The 18,847-nt window shown below is 41.5% G+C and overlaps 1 protein-coding gene across 3 annotated transcripts; it reads left to right on the forward strand.

The window, feature by feature from the left end:
• Nucleotides 1-119: 119 nt before the first annotated feature.
• On the forward strand, nt 120-18,548 carry KIF9 (kinesin family member 9). 3 transcript variants are annotated; one of them, XM_075214165.1, is made up of 21 exons: nt 120-336; nt 2,470-2,573; nt 2,663-2,828; nt 3,426-3,532; nt 3,794-4,018; nt 4,134-4,217; nt 5,733-5,825; nt 5,943-6,087; nt 6,725-6,789; nt 7,476-7,553; nt 8,127-8,195; nt 8,568-8,672; nt 9,202-9,257; nt 9,581-9,671; nt 12,763-12,908; nt 13,510-13,698; nt 14,520-14,728; nt 15,442-15,621; nt 16,382-16,497; nt 17,151-17,255; nt 18,305-18,548. In XM_075214165.1, the coding sequence occupies exons 2-21, from the start codon at nt 2,478-2,480 to the stop codon at nt 18,410-18,412; spliced, it is 2,433 nt and encodes an 810-aa protein (XP_075070266.1). In that variant the 5' UTR covers nt 120-336; nt 2,470-2,477; the 3' UTR covers nt 18,413-18,548. The 3 variants fall into 3 exon arrangements, with proteins under 3 accessions (XP_075070266.1, XP_075070269.1, XP_075070267.1); XM_075214168.1 differs by having other exon boundaries at nt 9,581-9,662; XM_075214166.1 differs by lacking the exon at nt 120-336 and adding an exon at nt 406-504.
• The last annotated feature ends 299 nt before the right edge of the window (nt 18,549-18,847 follow it).

Here is an 18,847-nt window from a genome sequence, read left to right on the forward strand (position 1 = left end):
GACCCCGAGCCGCCGCCGGGCCGGTCACATGACACGCCCACTTCCGGTTCCCACGATGTAACCATGGAGACCGAGAGTGTACACTGAGAGACAGCTGAGAGACATCACCACCTGTGTACTCTGAGAGACAGCTGAGAGACATCACCACCTGTGTACTCTGAGAGACAGCTGAGAGACATCACCACCTGTGTACTCTAAGAGACATCACCACCTGTGTACTCTAAGAGACAGCTGAGAGCAGGTGAGAGACATCTGAGAGACATCACCACCTGTATACACTGAGAGACAGCTGAGAGACATCACCACCTGTGTACTCTGAGAGACATCTGAGAGCAGGTGAGAGACATCACCACCTGTGTACTCTGAGAGACAGCTGAGAGACATCACCACCTGTGTACTTTGAGAGACATCTGAGAGCAGGTGAGAGACATCACCACCTGTGTATTCTGAGAGACATCTGAGAGACATCACCACCTGTGTACTCTGAGAGACAGCTGAGAGCAGGTGAGAGACATCCCCTCTTGTATACACTGAGAGACATCACCTCCTGTATACACTGAGAGACATCACCTCCTGTATACACTGAGAGACATCCCCTTCTGTATACACTGAGAGACATCCCCTTCTGTATACACTGAGAGACAGCTGAGAGCAGATGAGACAATCCCCCTCTACTGTATATACTGTACTGTATATTATACTGTATCCTATATTCCGTGTTTACTCTATCCTATATACTATTATCTACATAATATACCATATAATATGCTGTATCTAATATATATTATACTGTATATAATGTACTATATATTATACTGTATCCTATATATTCTACTGTTGTATATACTCTATCCTATATTATACTGTATACACTGTATTATATACTGTATCCTATTTATTATATTGTTTACACTGTCATATATTCTGTATCCTATCCTTATAATGTATATACAGTACTGTGTATTATACTGTATATACGCTATAATATATTAGACTGTGACCAGATGGGCTGACTTCACCACCCGGTCTGTTGGGGAAGAGGAGAAAGGATGTTACACAGTTTATCTGGATCGCTTTCTCACCGTCAGTAACCGACTGTTACTGACCACTTCTACTGGTGTCATCTGCTACCAGACACTCTCCGACTTACAAATGCCAACTGCGCAATAGTTGTAGGAGAATTCAGCTGCCACCACCAGTCTCTTCACCGGCTCCTGGAACCGCGTACTTCTCGGGTAGCTGTTATATCTGCTGCAGCACCTCTTTGCTATGGGCTGGCTGGTACCTCCTGACCGCTTACTATGGATCAGGACTGCTGGGTAGCGGGCAGAGTGTTGACACAGAGACGCTGGGTTCAACACAGGACAGCTGGGGAATGGATTAGAGTGTAAGCTCTGATCTGTTGGTCACAGGATAGAGCAGGCAATAGGCACCAGGCAAAATCTTCAAGCAGTCAAGTTTAATGTTCAAGGGTCATTATAAGGACCCTTGAACTACACACTAGTTAGAGGTACTAGTGATCATCCAGAAGTACAGATGGTATACTACATTATGTGGTCAAACAGGGCTCTTTATATACTGTTTCCGGGACACATGTTAGCAGGGGGTAACCCAGTCACCTGATCCTAACTGGCACCACAAAGTCTGAGATATTGCATCCGACGTTTAGCATCAGGATGTAATAAATTCTCTAAACTTGGATTTAACACAATTTAAATTTAACAAAATATACACTAATCTGTGATTTCCCAAATTACTTGCTGGTAGATTATTGAAATAGTCCCTTATCTGTATAACAGAATACACAGAATAAAAGGCTCACTTACCTTCTTCTGTAACGACCCCCTGCTATGTATTCAGGCTAAAAAGATGTGTTGGTCACTCTGCTGAAAAGACTTAATTAGCAGGTGACTTGCTTTAGAAAAGTACAAAAACAACTTTCCTCTAACATGGCGTATTACCTCATAAATCAATACATGAACAATATGAAAATATATACATTCATACTCCAAGTGCCGGGACTTAAACCTATCCGGAGCTGCGCACCGGTTATTTACCGGTGCCATAGCGTCCATACGTTAAATACTCATTCATTACATTTCAAAATACATTCTTCACTGTGCGCTGAGGGTTAACCCATTGAATGCTGCGGCGCTGGTATTACTCTTCCAGCACAGCAGCGCACATTTAAAATACATTTATTTTTACTACATACTTTTTTTAAATAACTATTTTACACACGCAACGCCTAGCGCCGGTGAATTAACCTTCTCAGCTCCAGAGCACATTTAAACATGGCTGCCGCACACGTGTAGCGGACAGAACACTGGACCTGGCCACACACAGAGAGGCAGCTGAGATACATCCCTGTATCCTAATATAGATAGATATTTCCATCCGCTAGTTGGATTCTCACCTTTTCATCATCCCACTTTGTAGCTGTGTCAGACTGTTGTGTTCTATTCTCAGGGGCTGAAATGAGTGGGGAGAGCAGTGATGTGCGGGTCTTTGTCCGGATCAGGCCAACCTCGAATTTTGCTCAAGAGATTATCAAACTTGAAGAAGACAACAAGGTGAGACTTCTCTATAAATGTGTATTATTGCCAGTATCATATTTATTCCTTAAACCTTCATTGTGTCATTTCATCTCCTAATTCTTCAGGCCATCGACATACTCCTTAAGAAAGACGAGAAACTTGGAGTTGTCAATAACAAGCGATATGATTGGTCATTTAAAGTGGACGGGATCCTACAGAACGCGGCGCAGGAGGATGTCTACGAGTCTGTGGCAAAGTCTGTAGTGTCCCGAGCACTACAAGGTTACAACGGTGAGCACCGGCCTCCTTCTTTGTTCAATTAGACCAATTAGAATTATTAATTAACCTTATACCTTCCAACATTTCATATTAATTTCCTGGCACATTTTACTGCTCAGTCCTTTCGTTGCGGTTTAGGTAGACATTTGTGTATTACAATCTTGGTCATAATATATTTACGTGTTTACAGAAGTTGGTTATAATTGCTCTTTGTTAAATATTACATTATAAAGATCATAGATTAAGGATAGATACTGAAAATTGCACCCCCCATACATAATAATAGGAATTAAACAGCGCTTTGATCAATACTGATGATTGGATACATTTCTGGGGAAACTCTTTAAAACTGTGTACTGGAAATTAAGGACAGTTCTTATCTATGTTCCTGAGAGGACATCCAGAGGCACTTACCTCACTGACACTGTTGTAGTTACAGCTCCTGTACCAAGTTCTTTCTGAGCCGAGCGGTCTGGGTACAAGAGAGTTAATATCTAGGCTTGTCTGAAACACCCGTCCTGCTCGTTTGGCCCTAAACAGCAATGTGGCCCTACTGGATGGGGTTCCCATCTCACTGACAGCGTGTTTCCTGCGGCTTTGTTTTGTCAGGTACAATAATGTGCTACGGACAGACAGGAGCAGGAAAAACACACACCATCACCGGAACAACGGAAAACTACAAGCACCGCGGCATCATCCCAAGAACCTTACAGCAGGTACCAGCGCTCACCACAGGGACCGGAGATAACTCTGACCCGTATCTGCAGTTCCATAATGTTGTCCACTACTCTCGTGCTTTAATCTGATTACACGCACTGCAATCTGGATGTCCAATGTGGTTGTTTTAGACCAGATTGACCCCAAGTGATTGCATATGTGGGGCCCAAAACCCATCAGTAGTCCTGTGCCAATCACTTACCTTCTTCTGTAACGTAGTATGTGGAGCACTGGCTTTATTATTATCATATCCTACACAGGTCTTTAAAGAGATCGAAGAGCAAAATGACAATTTGGTTACAGTGAGAATCTCTTACCTGGAAATCTACAACGAAACCCTGTTTGACCTCCTGTCGACCTTGCCGGACGTCCCCGCTTCTGCCAACCAGATGAGCATAGTAGAGGATCTGCAGGGGGTGTTTGTTAAAGGCCTATCTGTCCATCACTCCTCCAGTGAAGAACAAGGCCTCAGTTTGCTGTTTGAGGCAAGAAGCTATGACACATACATGTTTTCTGTCTATTTCCAGTTGTGCCATGTGTGTGATAACATATTATCTTTGTGTTGCGTGTTTTCATTTTACCCCATAATATCTCCTGTAGGGGCAGACAAACCGAATTATAGGATCACACATCTTGAATAAGAATTCTTCCAGATCCCATTGTATCTTTACCATTCATTTGGAGGTAAGTACTTAAATAATTAAACAGAATCTGTCATCTGTCATTCACAGAACTTACTACAACCCAGAAGTTTCGGGGCATTCAGCAAAGGATTACCTCTCCCTAGAATTATATAACAATAACAAAAGCCTTTATTTTACTTGCCCCTTACTCTCTTTCTACATTATACTGTCTCTGCATTTCTGCTTCTCCCACCACTGCATATTTGACTGTTAGACTGTAAGCTCTTTAGGTCAGGGCCCTTGAGTTCTTTGCTTCTCATATGTAACAGTGACGGACGCAGGATTAGTGAGGATGGATGCTAAGTGGTAAAATGTTATCTCTTCCTCCGCTGTCCGTACCCCCAGACAAAACGCTAACTTAGAACGTGTCCGCTTTATTAAAGTTATTTCATCGTTTTCCAATAATCATTGTCTATGCGATTAGTGTGGTTCCAAAGCACAAGCTATTTATTTAGCAAAAGCAAATATAATAACAGTTCAATAAATAAGTACAACCGATACATACGCTGCCCGGGGCTACGCTCTGCTGGGTCCAGCTAGACAGTCCTTCAGTCCTGAAGACTGTGGTCAGAGTGACTGACTAGCTGATTCCAGGGAGCAATATATATACAATTGGTGTTACAGTAAATACAATACAGATGACTTGGCAAGTTTCCATAAGTTCAGGATTCAGGAAGGTCCAGTGTAATGCAGTCCATAGGTCAGTTCAAACAACCCCCTCCAAGGGTGGGGGTCAGCTTTCCAAGGGTGGGGGTCAGCTCTCCAGATGATGAATACTAATGTTCCCGCCAAGAACTAGTTTAAACTGGTCTATTAGCATTACACAGACAATATCATTATAATCATTTATTCCCTATCATCCATAACTAGCATACTCAATGTGCAAACCTTTCCGAAAATGAACCGGACGTCTGCGAATAAATAGGGGATTAGAATGATACCAGACATGACGTTTCCTGTGACCTGAACCTTAGATCTCACTAATGTGTACATATAACCTTATAATATTTAACTATAAACCAAATAACATCTGCTCATAAACAACTGTGGATTTGAGCTATTATAAATATGAACTGTATACAAGTGAATGTATAAGTGCGAGTGTATGCGTGCGTTATTTTTCGTGCGATTGCGCCATGATATGTGGCGTACTGATTGCAATCGCACGGTAAAACAATATTAATCAATATACTTTCTTTCTTCCAATTATTCAACTTTGACAGCTTCATACTCCGCTATTTCCTTGGTCTGATTATTGGCTGGTCTTGCTCAAAATTATCAATTATTAGTAATAATTTACTTTTCTATCAACAGCCTAACAAAATAGGGAACTAGTCTTATATGTTCCTCTTTATCTGATCTATAACAGGGTGTTGTTAATGTTTGAGTGCTCAATGCGAGGATGTAGTTTAGACCTTGACCTTCGCCCGTAATTCTTCAGACAGTTCCTGGGTTCTTGTACTATTACTCGGTCAGTACAGAATATAACAAACTATATAACGTACTTGTTCTCCAGTCTCATTCTAGGATTTTATCTAATGCAAAATACACCGTATCAAAAATTAACTTGGTGGATCTGGCTGGTTCGGAAAGACTGGGTAAAACTGGGGTGAGTGCACAGATCTCTCATCCTATGTGTTACATTGTGATTGTGTGATGTATAACCTCCCCCTGTTCATGGAGCATTGTCTTATTACCCGCTGTTACTCACTGTTCTGTTCCTCAGTCTGAAGGGCAGGTGCTGAGAGAGGCCACTTACATTAACAAGTCCTTGTCGTTCTTGGAGCAAGTCATCATCGCTCTGGCCGACCGCCGAGATCACGTCCCTTTCAGGCAAAGCAAACTCACTCATGCCCTTAAGGACTCGCTAGGTAAGACATGCTTAGAAACCCCTTCCCTAAATCCTGTGAATCTGCTTGTTCTTTGTCCCCTGGCGTTTGGGTTTATAATAGTCCCTTCTGTTCATCTGGCAGATTGTGCGTAGAAACAGTTCTTACCCACAATGCACAGCAAAAGTGTTGTCAGTTCTGATGGCTCTTTCCATACATGTATATTTTTGTAGGAAGCAACGATTACAGGATTCCCACTAAATACTTATAGGCAAATATGAGTTCAGCAAAGTCTTTTGGATTCTCTCAACCAAATTTGATTTAAATTTCTGATTTTATTGGCCAGAACCCAGAGATACGACTTCCAGGAGTTAAAATATACATTTTAGCCAACCCTCTACTGTTAATATACAAATATGGGTTCGGATTCTACTGATTTATCATCAGAGCCTTGTAAATATGGATTTTGTGCATCCTTATTTTTTATCACAACTGTCAGCCCTAAAATGATAATGAATGTTGGCGCTCATTAATGTTAAGCTCCATTATAACATGTTCTCAAATACTGAATGGACCAAGTCCTCATCACCATTTACAGTTTACCCTAATGCTGCTGTTTCCGCGCATAAAGATCCAGTAACAAATCTGTCATTCTCATTAACGTGTTTCTGATCTCTAGGAGGAAACTGTAACACTGTTCTGGTGGCAAATGTGTACGGTGAGGCGGCTCAGATCGATGAGACGGTAAGTATATTGGTGATCGTGATGTACCTCTGTCATAAATTCCCGTAGCTGGGCGTGATAAGACGGTTGTGCCATAATTATCCAGTCCACACTGAACCAAGACTTTCATAAAACATTAACGACTGGCCATGTTGGTCTCCTAAAATATAAAAATGTTTGTTAAAAAATCTGGTATTATCAAATATTTTCTTTACCTTGTTGCTTGTAAAGGAACAATCTGTTGTTGATATGTTGTATGATGATGTGAATGGCACCATGACAGATGTTCTGCTGTAGCTGACAGAAGTCTCCGTACAAAAATATTTCACAAAAGAAATGTGTTTTAACATCCTGGCTTACATCCATGTGTTCTGAGAGAGCTTAGTTCAGTTTATTGTCAATCCATTATTGGCTTCCTTAGCACATGATAAGTAATGGAGTGTGGTGAGGGTGGCGAGCGATATTAGACTAAATAGGGAAGATTTGTACCTCTGTGTATCCATAACTAGCTTTAATTTATCTACACAGAAGATCATTTATCTCACAATCTTGGTTTAGGACTATAACCCAGTCCAGGGTTATGATGTGGTGTAAGGGCTGACATTTCATTTAAGCTTGGTGTTAGGAGTGTCTTTTGTTTAGTTATCTTTGTCTCAGTTTTATAGTATTATCAGGACTAATTTGTAAACATTATATTTCTGTTTTAGCTGTCAACGCTGCGATTTGCCAGCAGGATGAAATGTATCCCGGCTGAGTCTGTTGTCATTAAGCACTACGACCCGGTGGTAAGCTGGTTAAAGGGACCCTAATCTGCAGGGTGTTCTGGGCTTAATGCTGCCTAGAGAAATGTATAAACGTGGCACGGTTTTATGTTACACCTCTGTGCAAGCTGGGGGAAGAGTCAGGAGGTGTCGGTCACCTCTATTCCTGCCCTCAGACATATAGCAAAAATAATGTTATGAATATTTTCATTAAGACAAACGCAAAGTGAAAATAAAGAAGTATAATATTAATTTCCTTTATGTATAAAGCACTGACGTATTACACAGCTATGTACATGGAGATGGTTATGAATATAGGGTTAGAGGGCCTTTAATTCTTCATTCCAGTGGTCCCCATTAATATAAACATAGAATAAGGTGAGGACTTATGTGCTTTAGAAAGATATCATGTACCGAATATTAATCTGTTTCAGATTCATGGTTAGATGTATCAGTTTGCTGCCTGCTGGACATCACGTGGGGGGGTCATGGCTGATTTACACATGACATGTATTCAATCCTTGATATGTAACATAGAACACGTCACAGTGCAGCACAATCACAATCCGGTCTCCTAATTCTTCTTTCCTCTCTCAGCGAATGTCTAAAAATCTGCAGCGAGAGATCGATCACCTGAGACGGGAACTGTCCTTCCGCGACTGCCTGGTAAGGAAACCGACTCTCAGCGTTATAGGAGAAAAGAGTTACCCAGGAAATAGACTTTATTGTGACTTTTGTCATCTGTTCTTCTCCTACCACAACCTGCTGTATCCTTCCTTCACTACGCTGTAGACTACGTAATCCGTGGGTTCTCCTTAACGCTACATTTACATTAGACGTTCCCCAGTCAGGCGCTGAAAACAGAAACATTTATCCGGCTTTTACAAATTCCAATAATTGTTTTTTGAACTTCATGATATTTTCTAGAAATAACTGTTTTAATAAATGTGGCCCATTAGTGTCAGACTTATCATTGTATGATTGATACATTTAAACCGTTCGTTACGGGAAATGCAACAATTTATTTTCTTATTTCAGGGGCAGCAGACACATGTTAGTTATGAACCGTTCAACGCGGGTCAGATCGCAGAGATTAACTCTCAGGTCCAAAGGTATCTGGACGGTACTCTGGATGAGATTGATGTGAGTACTGGTAGCAGTAACACACACTATATATAGTACTCATTTATAACATCCAACATTATCTCAAAGAATCAAGAAATCAGCTTCACCCTTGGTATTCTGAGTAGAGATATGCCAGAAACTTCAGTTGCACCCACGACCGTTGGATACATATATAGGTCCAGAGTCATAAATCTCACTTACAAACTGCCTGTTACGACCTTGTTAGATCTCATCAGTGCAAGACCTGTATCTGTGGTTTCTGTGTGGAGCTGGAGGAGTGCCCAAACAGTACTATTTAAAACCAATGGTAAAGAGGAAAGAAAACCAGCTTAAAAGTGATCACTGGTCTTAACACTTGTAGTATTATTATTAGAGATCCATGTACTTTTCACTGATAAGGTGTAATGTGGAGATATTCTAACTCTTATGTTCAGGTAGTTTAGCTGTGCATGTCCTCTGTGTGTGGGAGTCTATATATAAGTGCTTTCTAGCTTTGTGTGTCTGTGCTAACTTCATGATTTACTGATCATATATTTCTCTTTTCCAGATCATAAACCTCCGACAAATCCAGGAGGTATTCTCCCAGTTTAAACTTATTCTGAAGTAAGTGTTAGTTTTATATATGTCACAACCTCACTGCATGTTGACGTACAGGTGCCAAACAGACATAACGTAACTGTCCTTTCCTGGACTGATATGACCGTGGGACACACAGGGGTTAACTGTGGATGTATTACTCTAATTTTTATTTAGCTTTATAGATTGCAAAAAAAAAACATTATGATCTTAGATGTGTAAAAATATCAATGGTTATTTCCCCTATTTATTTATTTTTTTCTAAATATGTGGACATACAACACAACATATTACATATCATTACTGTTCATACGTGATAGGGGGCAGCACTGACTGGGGTCTCTTTGTAGTCGGCAGGAGCGGGAAGTGGAGGCCCGGCTCAGACAGAAGTACACGCTGATAGATAAGACTGACTACTCCGCCATCTCCGCGGTGCAGAAGGTACGTCTGTGGTATTAATATTACTGCACTGTACCATTGCTTGGACTGGGCAATGGTTTCCACCATTGTAGGTGACAATGCCCTGTAAATACAAAGAGTACGGAGAAGAAGCCGTTTACTGAAGACAAACACATGGGGGGAGATCCAGTTGCTAACGATGTGGCGCGAGGACATCACCGCGATGTCCGAGTGCGCACAGTCATTACGGTAGGAATCTCTGCTAGTTTTTCTGCACAGCTCTATGGGTGCCTCTATCGACGCAGTGTGTTTCCGTGGACGTTTCTAAGACACATCACGCTGAATTGAATCTCCCCCTGGTGTCCAACCACAGCAGTGCCGGGATCTACCCAGTGCTAGAGCCACATAGCCATTCAGTATCAATCCCAATATAATGTGTGATCAGCAATTCATATACACAGCAGAGCTGGGTGACTTTATTGTAACTGTGCTCTGGATACAGTTATATCTAATAACACTGTGCAGAATCCCAGCACTGGTTACATCTCAGCTGGCGTTCCTCTGATTGTGCTCTGACGGCTTTAATATAACTACTACATTGACCGTTGTACCTGCCTCATTGCGCTGTGTCACCTCGTAGTGTTTACTGATACACTATGTGACTTATGTTTATGAATGGTTCCCACTTCCGATTTATCGTTTAATATATAATCCTGTATTCTACATGTGTCAGTAGATTGTAGTTCTTACGATGAGTCTGCTGTTATTTAGCGGTTACTATGATTGGTTCCAGCATTGATTAACAAACCGTTGTTTTCACAGCTCTGATATATTGACTGTAAGACTATTGTGATACTTTATCTTTTATCTGCTATTCCCTTTATACTTTATTTGGTGTATTTTATATTCTTCATTGTGATTTAGTATTTTGTTGCAGCTTTATCCGCTGAGATTGCAGACTGCAATTAGTACACCCTGGTGTAACAAAATAAAAAAAAGTTATCTTATATTTTGTTCTCTATTTCCGCTGCACGGTCACTATGTGATTGGGACCCAGGGCGATTGCTGCTGCCCTTTATTTCTAAATAACTGAGTTTCTCATTGTGGCCCAGATTCATCTTCGAATGCAATGTGAACGCAACTTGTATAAATGTACGCCCGTTTTCCGATATAAGCGGATCTCAAGATGCGTTTCCTTCTACATTTGGGTATAAGTGCGCTCTGCCTAGACATTACTTGTAGACAGAACACAGTGCTGGATACGTACATGTATATGTGCACATCAGAACGCATGCACAAAAAAATGTTTATAAAACATATGAACAAATCTTAGTACTATAATCATTAATAAAAATGTTTTTTAGAAAAAATATTTTGTGTAATTTTTTATTTTTATATGAAATACATAAATCAGGATGTTATTATTGCGTACTGTACATAAAATGCTTTTTTTATAGTTTCTATCACTTGCATACACGTACTGGCGTACATACGTGTAGTCATCACTGTCAGTTGGCACTTACACCTGTACTGTAACTGGTGCAGCTGATACGGCTAAAAAACACGTACCTATGAGATGAACTGAACTTGAATTTCCGCATCTGCTCGGGAACGCCCTCAGCACACCCGTAATGTCCACCCATTCCCACCCCCGTTCCGCCCTTCAAGTTGTAGACAGTTGTATTCCTGTCCTGGTGCATGTGCGCAGCAACTTAACGCAAAATACAGCATGCAACGGGACTTCCGTGTGAAGATGAATCAGGCCCTGTGTGTTTATATGCCTCCTGATGAGGATCATATTCACTTCTGTTGCATTGTCCGCTTTATAATGTTGCAATAAAAGTTTCCTATAATTGCTACATTGTGTGCTGGGTATTCAGTGATGTGGAGTTTATTACCTTCATATGAATGTGCCCTGGACTGTAGCTTATACAAGTGAGTGTATCTCTCTCTTTCACTCACTCTCTCTGTCTCTCTCACTGTTTCTGTCTCTCTCACTCGCTCTCTCACTCACTTGCTCTCTTTCTATGTCTCACTCTCTCTCACTCTGTCTCTCTCGCTCTCACCCTCTCTCTCTGTCTCTCTCACTCACTCGCTCTCTCTTTCTCTCTCTCTCTCTCTCTCTCTCTCTCATGATCATCATTTATTTATATAGCGCCAACATATTCTGTATTACAATTTGGGACAAACATAGTAAACTAATAAACAAACTGGGTAAAACAGACGAAGAGGTGAGAAGACTGCTCGCAAGCTTACAATCTATAGGACAGTGGGAGTTTGACACATGAGGTTAAGTCTACATTTGCAGTTGGCCCAGCCAGACTGCAAGGGTAAAAGTGACTCATACTCTCTCTCTGTCTCTCTCTGTCTCTCACACTCACTCTCTCTTTCTCTCTCACTCTGTCTCCTCTCTCACTCACTCGCTCTCATTTGGATTTTGGGAGGAACTGCAGTGACAGCTCTTTGTTGCCACCTGGTGGTTACCATTGGGACACAACGTGAAGCCGGCTGATCTATGTGTTTTCAATGCAGAAAACACATAAATCCTATATATGAAATACCTCCAATGCCAAATCATCATCAGGCTGCAAGCTGCGAAGCTAATACACTTGTGGAGATGTTATTTCCCACAGAGAAAGTTTTGTTATTCAAAGACCTGGGATTAGATGATGCAAAGCAATGCAAAACCTGCGTGCCCGGGCCCCAGATCTGTTCTCCAGAGTGTAAACCGTATCCGGCCAAAGAGCTTCGAGAGGTGAATCACCCGCACAACTTGTTCACTGAGAGTAGATAAATGTTCACTGCTCGGCCCCAATAATGATACAAATACAATCACTGTTTGGGGTTGCATGTACCGTGCACTTGTAGCCCCTTCTGCTTAGAAAGGGAGATGTAGGGCGTTCATATGCAGTACAGTAAGGGACACAAGTTAAGAAAGCCCCTGCACAGACCTTAATATAAGGCAGCTTTGAGGTGTAACATAAGCCAGGTGAAAGTTTATTAGTTTGTTGGGGATTATTATTACATCTTTGCTGCGGAAGCATATTCACTTAGATTTAAGGTTGCTCATGTCCTAATACACGTGCAGGTGCTTCTGAGTGTCTGAGTTACAGCACAATCACCTTTGTTCCAGGCAGGTGTGTTGGATGCAGACAGCCAGCTGGTGGGAGATGTGGACGGAAGCAGTTTTGGCATCGGAATTGCTGCAATTTCATCTAAGTCAAATAGTTCACTGTCTGCAAAAAGGTCCAAGGGCCGAAAGGTGAAGGATTTATCCAGGTGAGACGTCTAGACATGGTCCCTGCAATTATCACATTAACATTACATTTAATTAAACTAATTAATTGATATAACCCCACAATGAGCAATGATTATGGATGTCAGAGTTAGTTTTCCGTGTGGTCAGACTATCTTGGCTCATTGACGTTTATGGTGTAAGTCAGCCGGGCTGTAGGCTGCTGGTTAGACCATTCCCAGAGTGTGAGGACCCCCAGGGAGACCCTCTCACTATTATATGTCTGTTCCGCTATGTAGACTCCTTACAAAGGAATAGCAAAGATTAGCTTCAAATCAACTTTTTTTTTTTCCTATTACCATCATAAAGGGCCACATTTGGCTTCTTATGTACAGAAATCTTTGGGATGAAGGGTTTATTATTGTCATTGATGTCACCTGCGGCAGTCAGGAAAAATTGCTACATATTTTGGTGGGGTCCACGTCCCCCCCAATGTGCTTAATGAATTGATGTTTTTGTTTCACATGCATTGGGTGGAGGCCGCTGTTATTAAAGCATAGAGAGAGTAATATACTGTGACTGCCCATTAGACATAAAGTAAGTCTCAGTTACTGTTATGGTACTTATTTTCCGGTGTGATATAAGCCCTACTAGTCGGAGAGAAGGCCCAGCGAGCCCGGCCCTCGGCATGGAGCTAGAACCCATCTCCCCATCAAAAACAGCAATGTCCTTCCGGGATCTCGATGTGAAGGAGGCGACTGTTAAAGAGCAGCAGGAAACTAATGACACCCAGAACTCGGAGATGCCGGCGAAAGAGGAGACGAACCGCCCGGGGTGAGAACTGTCATCTGTGTGTGTGTTACACTGGTAGCCACCGTGCCATAGCCAAGGGAAGTAATTACTAGAGATCTGCATGACTCCAGCCCCCAGTGTGCCGAGCTGTTAATCTTATAACAGAGGGGACCACATGTGAGCGCACCTACGGCTGAGCAGTGTGGAAAACTCTCCCCTCTTCTGGTCTAGGGATGACGACCGATACGTTGCAGGAGTCATCTCACAACGGCAGTTTGGAAGATTCCATAAGATGAGTCCTGCAGTCTAAAGACCAGAAGAGGGACGGACTTCCCAACCTGGTCAATGTAGTGTGCACATATATACATGTGTCTGTCCAGTGCCGTAACCATGTTCCTCCAGCAGAGCTTTTCACTGAAGCCCTGCACAACTGATGAAAATGGGGCAGAGGTATAGTTATGGCTACAAGGGGCTAAAACAAATAAGTTTTGCAGGGTTTACTGGTTCTACAAATCATGAATTGGTATAATGCTGTAGGCTATTCGAGCATTAGGGGATTGACAGGACTAGATCACCTTGTAGCCAATCAGAGCATTAGAACATACACAGGGCTAGACCACCTCCTAGCCAATCAGAGCATTAGAACATTCACAAAGATAGAGAGTCCTGTAACGAATCAGAACATTTTAATGTAATAAAATAAATGCATAAAAAGCACCTGAATATGAAACGAGGTTTATACTTCCGACTTGTTCAAATGTGAGTCCTGGGATATTTAGGGAACAATGCTCATTCACAAGCACCACTATTGTGTTCTACTAAGACTGTAAAATCACTGATGGTCCCCCCCTCCCCCTCCCCAGATCTCCTCCCTCCAAAACATCATCGTTTGAAGACTTTAAAGCGGATAGAGGGAGCGAACTGAACAGAATATTTAAGGAGAACAAATCCATCCTGGTCGACAGGAGGAGGAAACTGAAGGAGATCACTCAGAGGATAAATATGATCAAAAAGGAAATAGATGCGACAACCCAGGACCTGAACGAGACAAAGCTGGAGAGAGAGAAACAAGGTATCAATGTAAGCTTCATCAGGAAGCTCTAGGACCCAGTACTCACAGCAGGCATAGGAACCTGTGGCTCGCCAGCTGCTAGGGGAACTATAGGGCCCAGAAACTACTACTATTATAGAACTACTGTTATGGAATTACTACATAGTTACATAGTGAGTGAGGGTGAAAAAACAAAGGGGGTCACCAAGTTCATCATATCAGAAATTCTACTTACGTTGATCCAGAGCAAGTAAAAATAACCCCCCATTGTGACATTCCCCCCCCCCCCCACGTCTTTATTCACTTTGCATTTGATGACCATTTGTCCTCTGTGTGGTCCCTGATATAATTGTTTTTTTTAGAAAACTCCTTGTAGTGGCCTCAAGTATATTTTATTATACTAATTACTAATTATACTAATTATGTCACCTCTAAGGCGCCTTTTTTTCTGAAAGTGAAGAAACGTAGTGAGGTCTCATTGTAGCGTAGACAATGAGGATTGTTTTTCAACACCTGTGTACGGACCTTTAAGAAGATAAATGGCCACAGCAATCTTAAATTTGGACAAAGGATAAAATTAATTCTATTCTGATTTTAAAATACAGTTACCTAGACTGACACTTACTGAGCACTTTTTATATATACCGGTGAGGTTTTATATGGAGATATAATACTCAATGTATGATGTCCTTGTACCATGAGGACACCGATGATCGGTCGTGTCTCCCAAACAGGCGAGTACATCAGTGACGAAGGGCAGGTCATCATCGACGAGCAAGAGTTCATGCTGATCGTCAGGCTGAAGGACCTGAAGAAACAATACCGGGCAGACTTCGATGAGTTGCAGAACCTGAAGGCGGAGGTGCAGTACTGCCAGAAACTGGTGGATCAGTGCCGGCAGCGACTAGTCGCAGGTCTGGCTCTTTCTCGGATATTCACGGATGACATTCTGGCTCTTTGTCATGTTATTCTCAAAGTCATATTTTCTTTCTAAACGGATGTGGTGGCATTAATGGTGCACGTTCTATGTGTTGGGACCTGTTTATAAACTGGTGCAGTATGTGGTGATGTGTTCCCCAGCAACCAGACACCATCAGAAACGTAAAACTAACATCTGACAGGTTGCTGTGAGTTACAGCACATGTGCGCTTTACACCCTGCTGTAAATAAGGTCCATTTGTGTGTATTGTTTATATAGCTGCCAGGTATATATCTAGGATAATCTCTGTGGGATGATGATGATCATAGTTGATGATATCTCTGGGATGATGATTATATTTGATAATAATTTGTGTGGGGTAATGATATTGAATTTTAAACTTTCTGATGATATTTGATTATAATCATTCTGGGTTGATGATGATGATAATCTTTGTGGAGTGATTATTTTTTTATGATAATCTTTGTGGAGTGGTGATGATATATAAAGATAATTTCTGTGGGGTGATGATATTTGATGGTAATCTTTGGAAGGTGACAATGATGATTGATAATAATATTTGTGGGATGATTAATAATATTGATGATAATTATGCGGTGATGATGATATTTGATGATCTTTGGAAGGTGACAATGATGATTGATAATAATCTTTGTGGCCTGATTAAAAATATTGATGATTTTTATGGGGTTATGATGATATTTGATGATCACCGTTGGTTTTACTCCTATCAGAGTTTGAGGTTTGGTATAACGAATCCTTTGTCATCCCGGAGGACGTGCAGAACACAGTGAAATTTGGGGGCAGTCTCAGACCCGGAATGATCCCGGTTAATAAGCTTCTGTCATTGGTAAGTAATGAGGACATACATGTAGTGATCCATCGGAGAGAACCTATCATTCCGTGATATAGTTATCTGTCTGTGAATACAGTGATGTCATTGGTTATAATTACAATCTAGTGACCTCATCACTTCAGCATTAATAACATACAGTATTATAAGGAATAACACTCTCTGCCATAGATTATAACTCATCCTTTCTGATCAAATAAAGTAATTGTAAATACTTCCTCCTGGCAGTGTGTTGGTGGAAGCTTGTAACAGACGCAGTTAAACAAAGGTTTGATAGCTTAGTAAATATTGAAACATTTTGTCACTACGGAGCTGTCAATCTAGATGTTCCAGAGAACTGTTTGAGTCATCTGGAACTTGTAGCTTTTTTTATTTTAAGGAATCATTTTTCACCCTGTCAGCTGATTACCACACTACCCTTTTGTTTAAGAAAATTTTTAGGGCAAGGGCTTATGGTCATATATGTAGAAGCATCCCATCCGTGACATTGAAGGCACCATTGGTGAAGCTTAACTGAATCCTCCGTCTTCAGACCATGATTATTTATTTTACACATTATGTTTCAGTTATTACTGGTTTGTCCACCTGCAGTTCACTAAAACCTTTATAGACATAAGAACTTGTCACATTTCCCGCATCACACCCTGCAGGGTGAAGACGACCAGGAAAGATACGACAGACTCCAGCGAGAGCTGTTAATGGGGACTCCAGGGGCCCTCCCTTTCCATAGCGCCAGAATGAAATCCAATCAAATGGTTTGTATGATCCTTATCTCTAAGGCAACAGTGTGTCCCACATTTAATGTATTTGTTTGTATGATGCTTATTTGAAAGGAAACCGTGTTTCCCACCTTTAGGGGCATATTCAATTCCGATCCCGATTCGCGGGATCGCGCCGGAACGGGCGCGAATGTAATCCGCGGTACCACAATAACGTGGATTTTCGTTCGCAGCCCATAGGGCTGCGTACGAAAATCCGCGTTATTGCGATACCATATTACCGGCAGTAGTGCGCATTTTCCGCGGTAACGCACGTTACCGCGGATCGGATCGGAATTGAATATGCCCCTTAATGTATTAAGTATGTTGTTATTGACTTTGGTGTAGATTTGTACCATCGTTCCATCACAGTAAGAAACTTTTTTCTTTTTGGGAATTGGTAACACCCAAATATGATTTGTGGAAAAGCACAAATCCAGTATGTAAAACATGCGTCTCCATGGTGATAACAGGATCTATTTCGGTAGTATGTGGTTTGTCTCCCTCTCTCCTGTCTTCTGCCGGGGGCATCCTATGTAAATTGGAGGGAGGAGTTATTCACTAGACTTTCTGGTATTTAGAAAATAAATATGGCTGCTGCCATCTCCCACATTGAGTGTTATTTATTGAAATAAGAATGTCCAAAACAGAGACATTTGTTATATTAGTACTAGGACCCCAACGGATATTTTGGGAGCTGTACTTGTAGTTTATAATAATTTGAAACATCAGAACAGTATTTTATTCCTAATGATATTATGTTATCTGGAGATCTGGCTTGTCCTGGATTTCCATTGTTCCGCCATCTGTTCACACCAGACAATACTTCCTGTGTCATGCAGACCACTCATAGACAGTCTGTGTCTGGGAACTGATTCTTTATTATACATAGGTTTGTTTTGTTCTTTATACAGCGATAATATATGATGGATGTTTTATATACAGTTATTCTTATTACCTATGGAGCAGGAGCCAAGTTTCGGTTGTCAGGTTATCTTGGTTTAGAAATAGTGACACAATAATAACTTATATTCTCATTATCACAGCACATTTACAGCCGAGCTACGACTACTCTGCCCCCGGCCAAGAAGAAAGCCGGGGTGATAACCAGCAGTGTGAAGAACAAGCCGCCCTCTGTGCTCACAGCTGTGTAAACACCACAGACCCTCAGTCCGTATTCTCAGCATGAACATCAGTCCACAATAAAGTATTTCACAACGGTCTTTTGTTGTACATAAATTTGTATAATTTTATTTTTACAGTTTAATAAATTTATATAACACAATGTGACTGATGAGTTTACAGCTCGGTCTCTCGTTACCATGAAACATTTGTCATGTGTTACATAGGGGGGCACAGGGATGGTGAGTTATAGGTCCTGGCGGAGGTTGGAGTTCGACACCTCCTCTTGCAGGTCATGGAGTTAGCTCTCAAGTACAGCTTAACATCCTGAGGAAGTGGACATAGCTTAGCTGATATTATTTTATTTGTTCTTACTGGCAGCTATTGTGCACCCCTTTGCCGTACTATACCTTGGCTACAAATTCCCTGGCTGTGCATGATTCCACCACGGCTCCACTATCCGACAT

Source organism: Mixophyes fleayi, chromosome 5 (genome assembly GCF_038048845.1).
Source record: "Mixophyes fleayi isolate aMixFle1 chromosome 5, aMixFle1.hap1, whole genome shotgun sequence".
Lineage (NCBI taxonomy): Eukaryota > Metazoa > Chordata > Amphibia > Anura > Limnodynastidae > Mixophyes > Mixophyes fleayi.

Bases quoted from the DNA above. Each gene is read 5' to 3' on its own strand.
- KIF9 (XM_075214165.1), top strand. From the start codon at position 2,478: ATGAGTGGGGAGAGCAGTGATGTGCGGGTCTTTGTCCGGATCAGGCCA. The intron at 5,826-5,942 runs GTGAGTGCACAG...TCTGTTCCTCAG, and splicing joins AAAGACTGGGTAAAACTGGG to TCTGAAGGGCAGGTGCTGAG. The intron at 9,672-12,762 runs GTACGTCTGTGG...CCTTTGTTCCAG, and splicing joins CCATCTCCGCGGTGCAGAAG to GCAGGTGTGTTGGATGCAGA.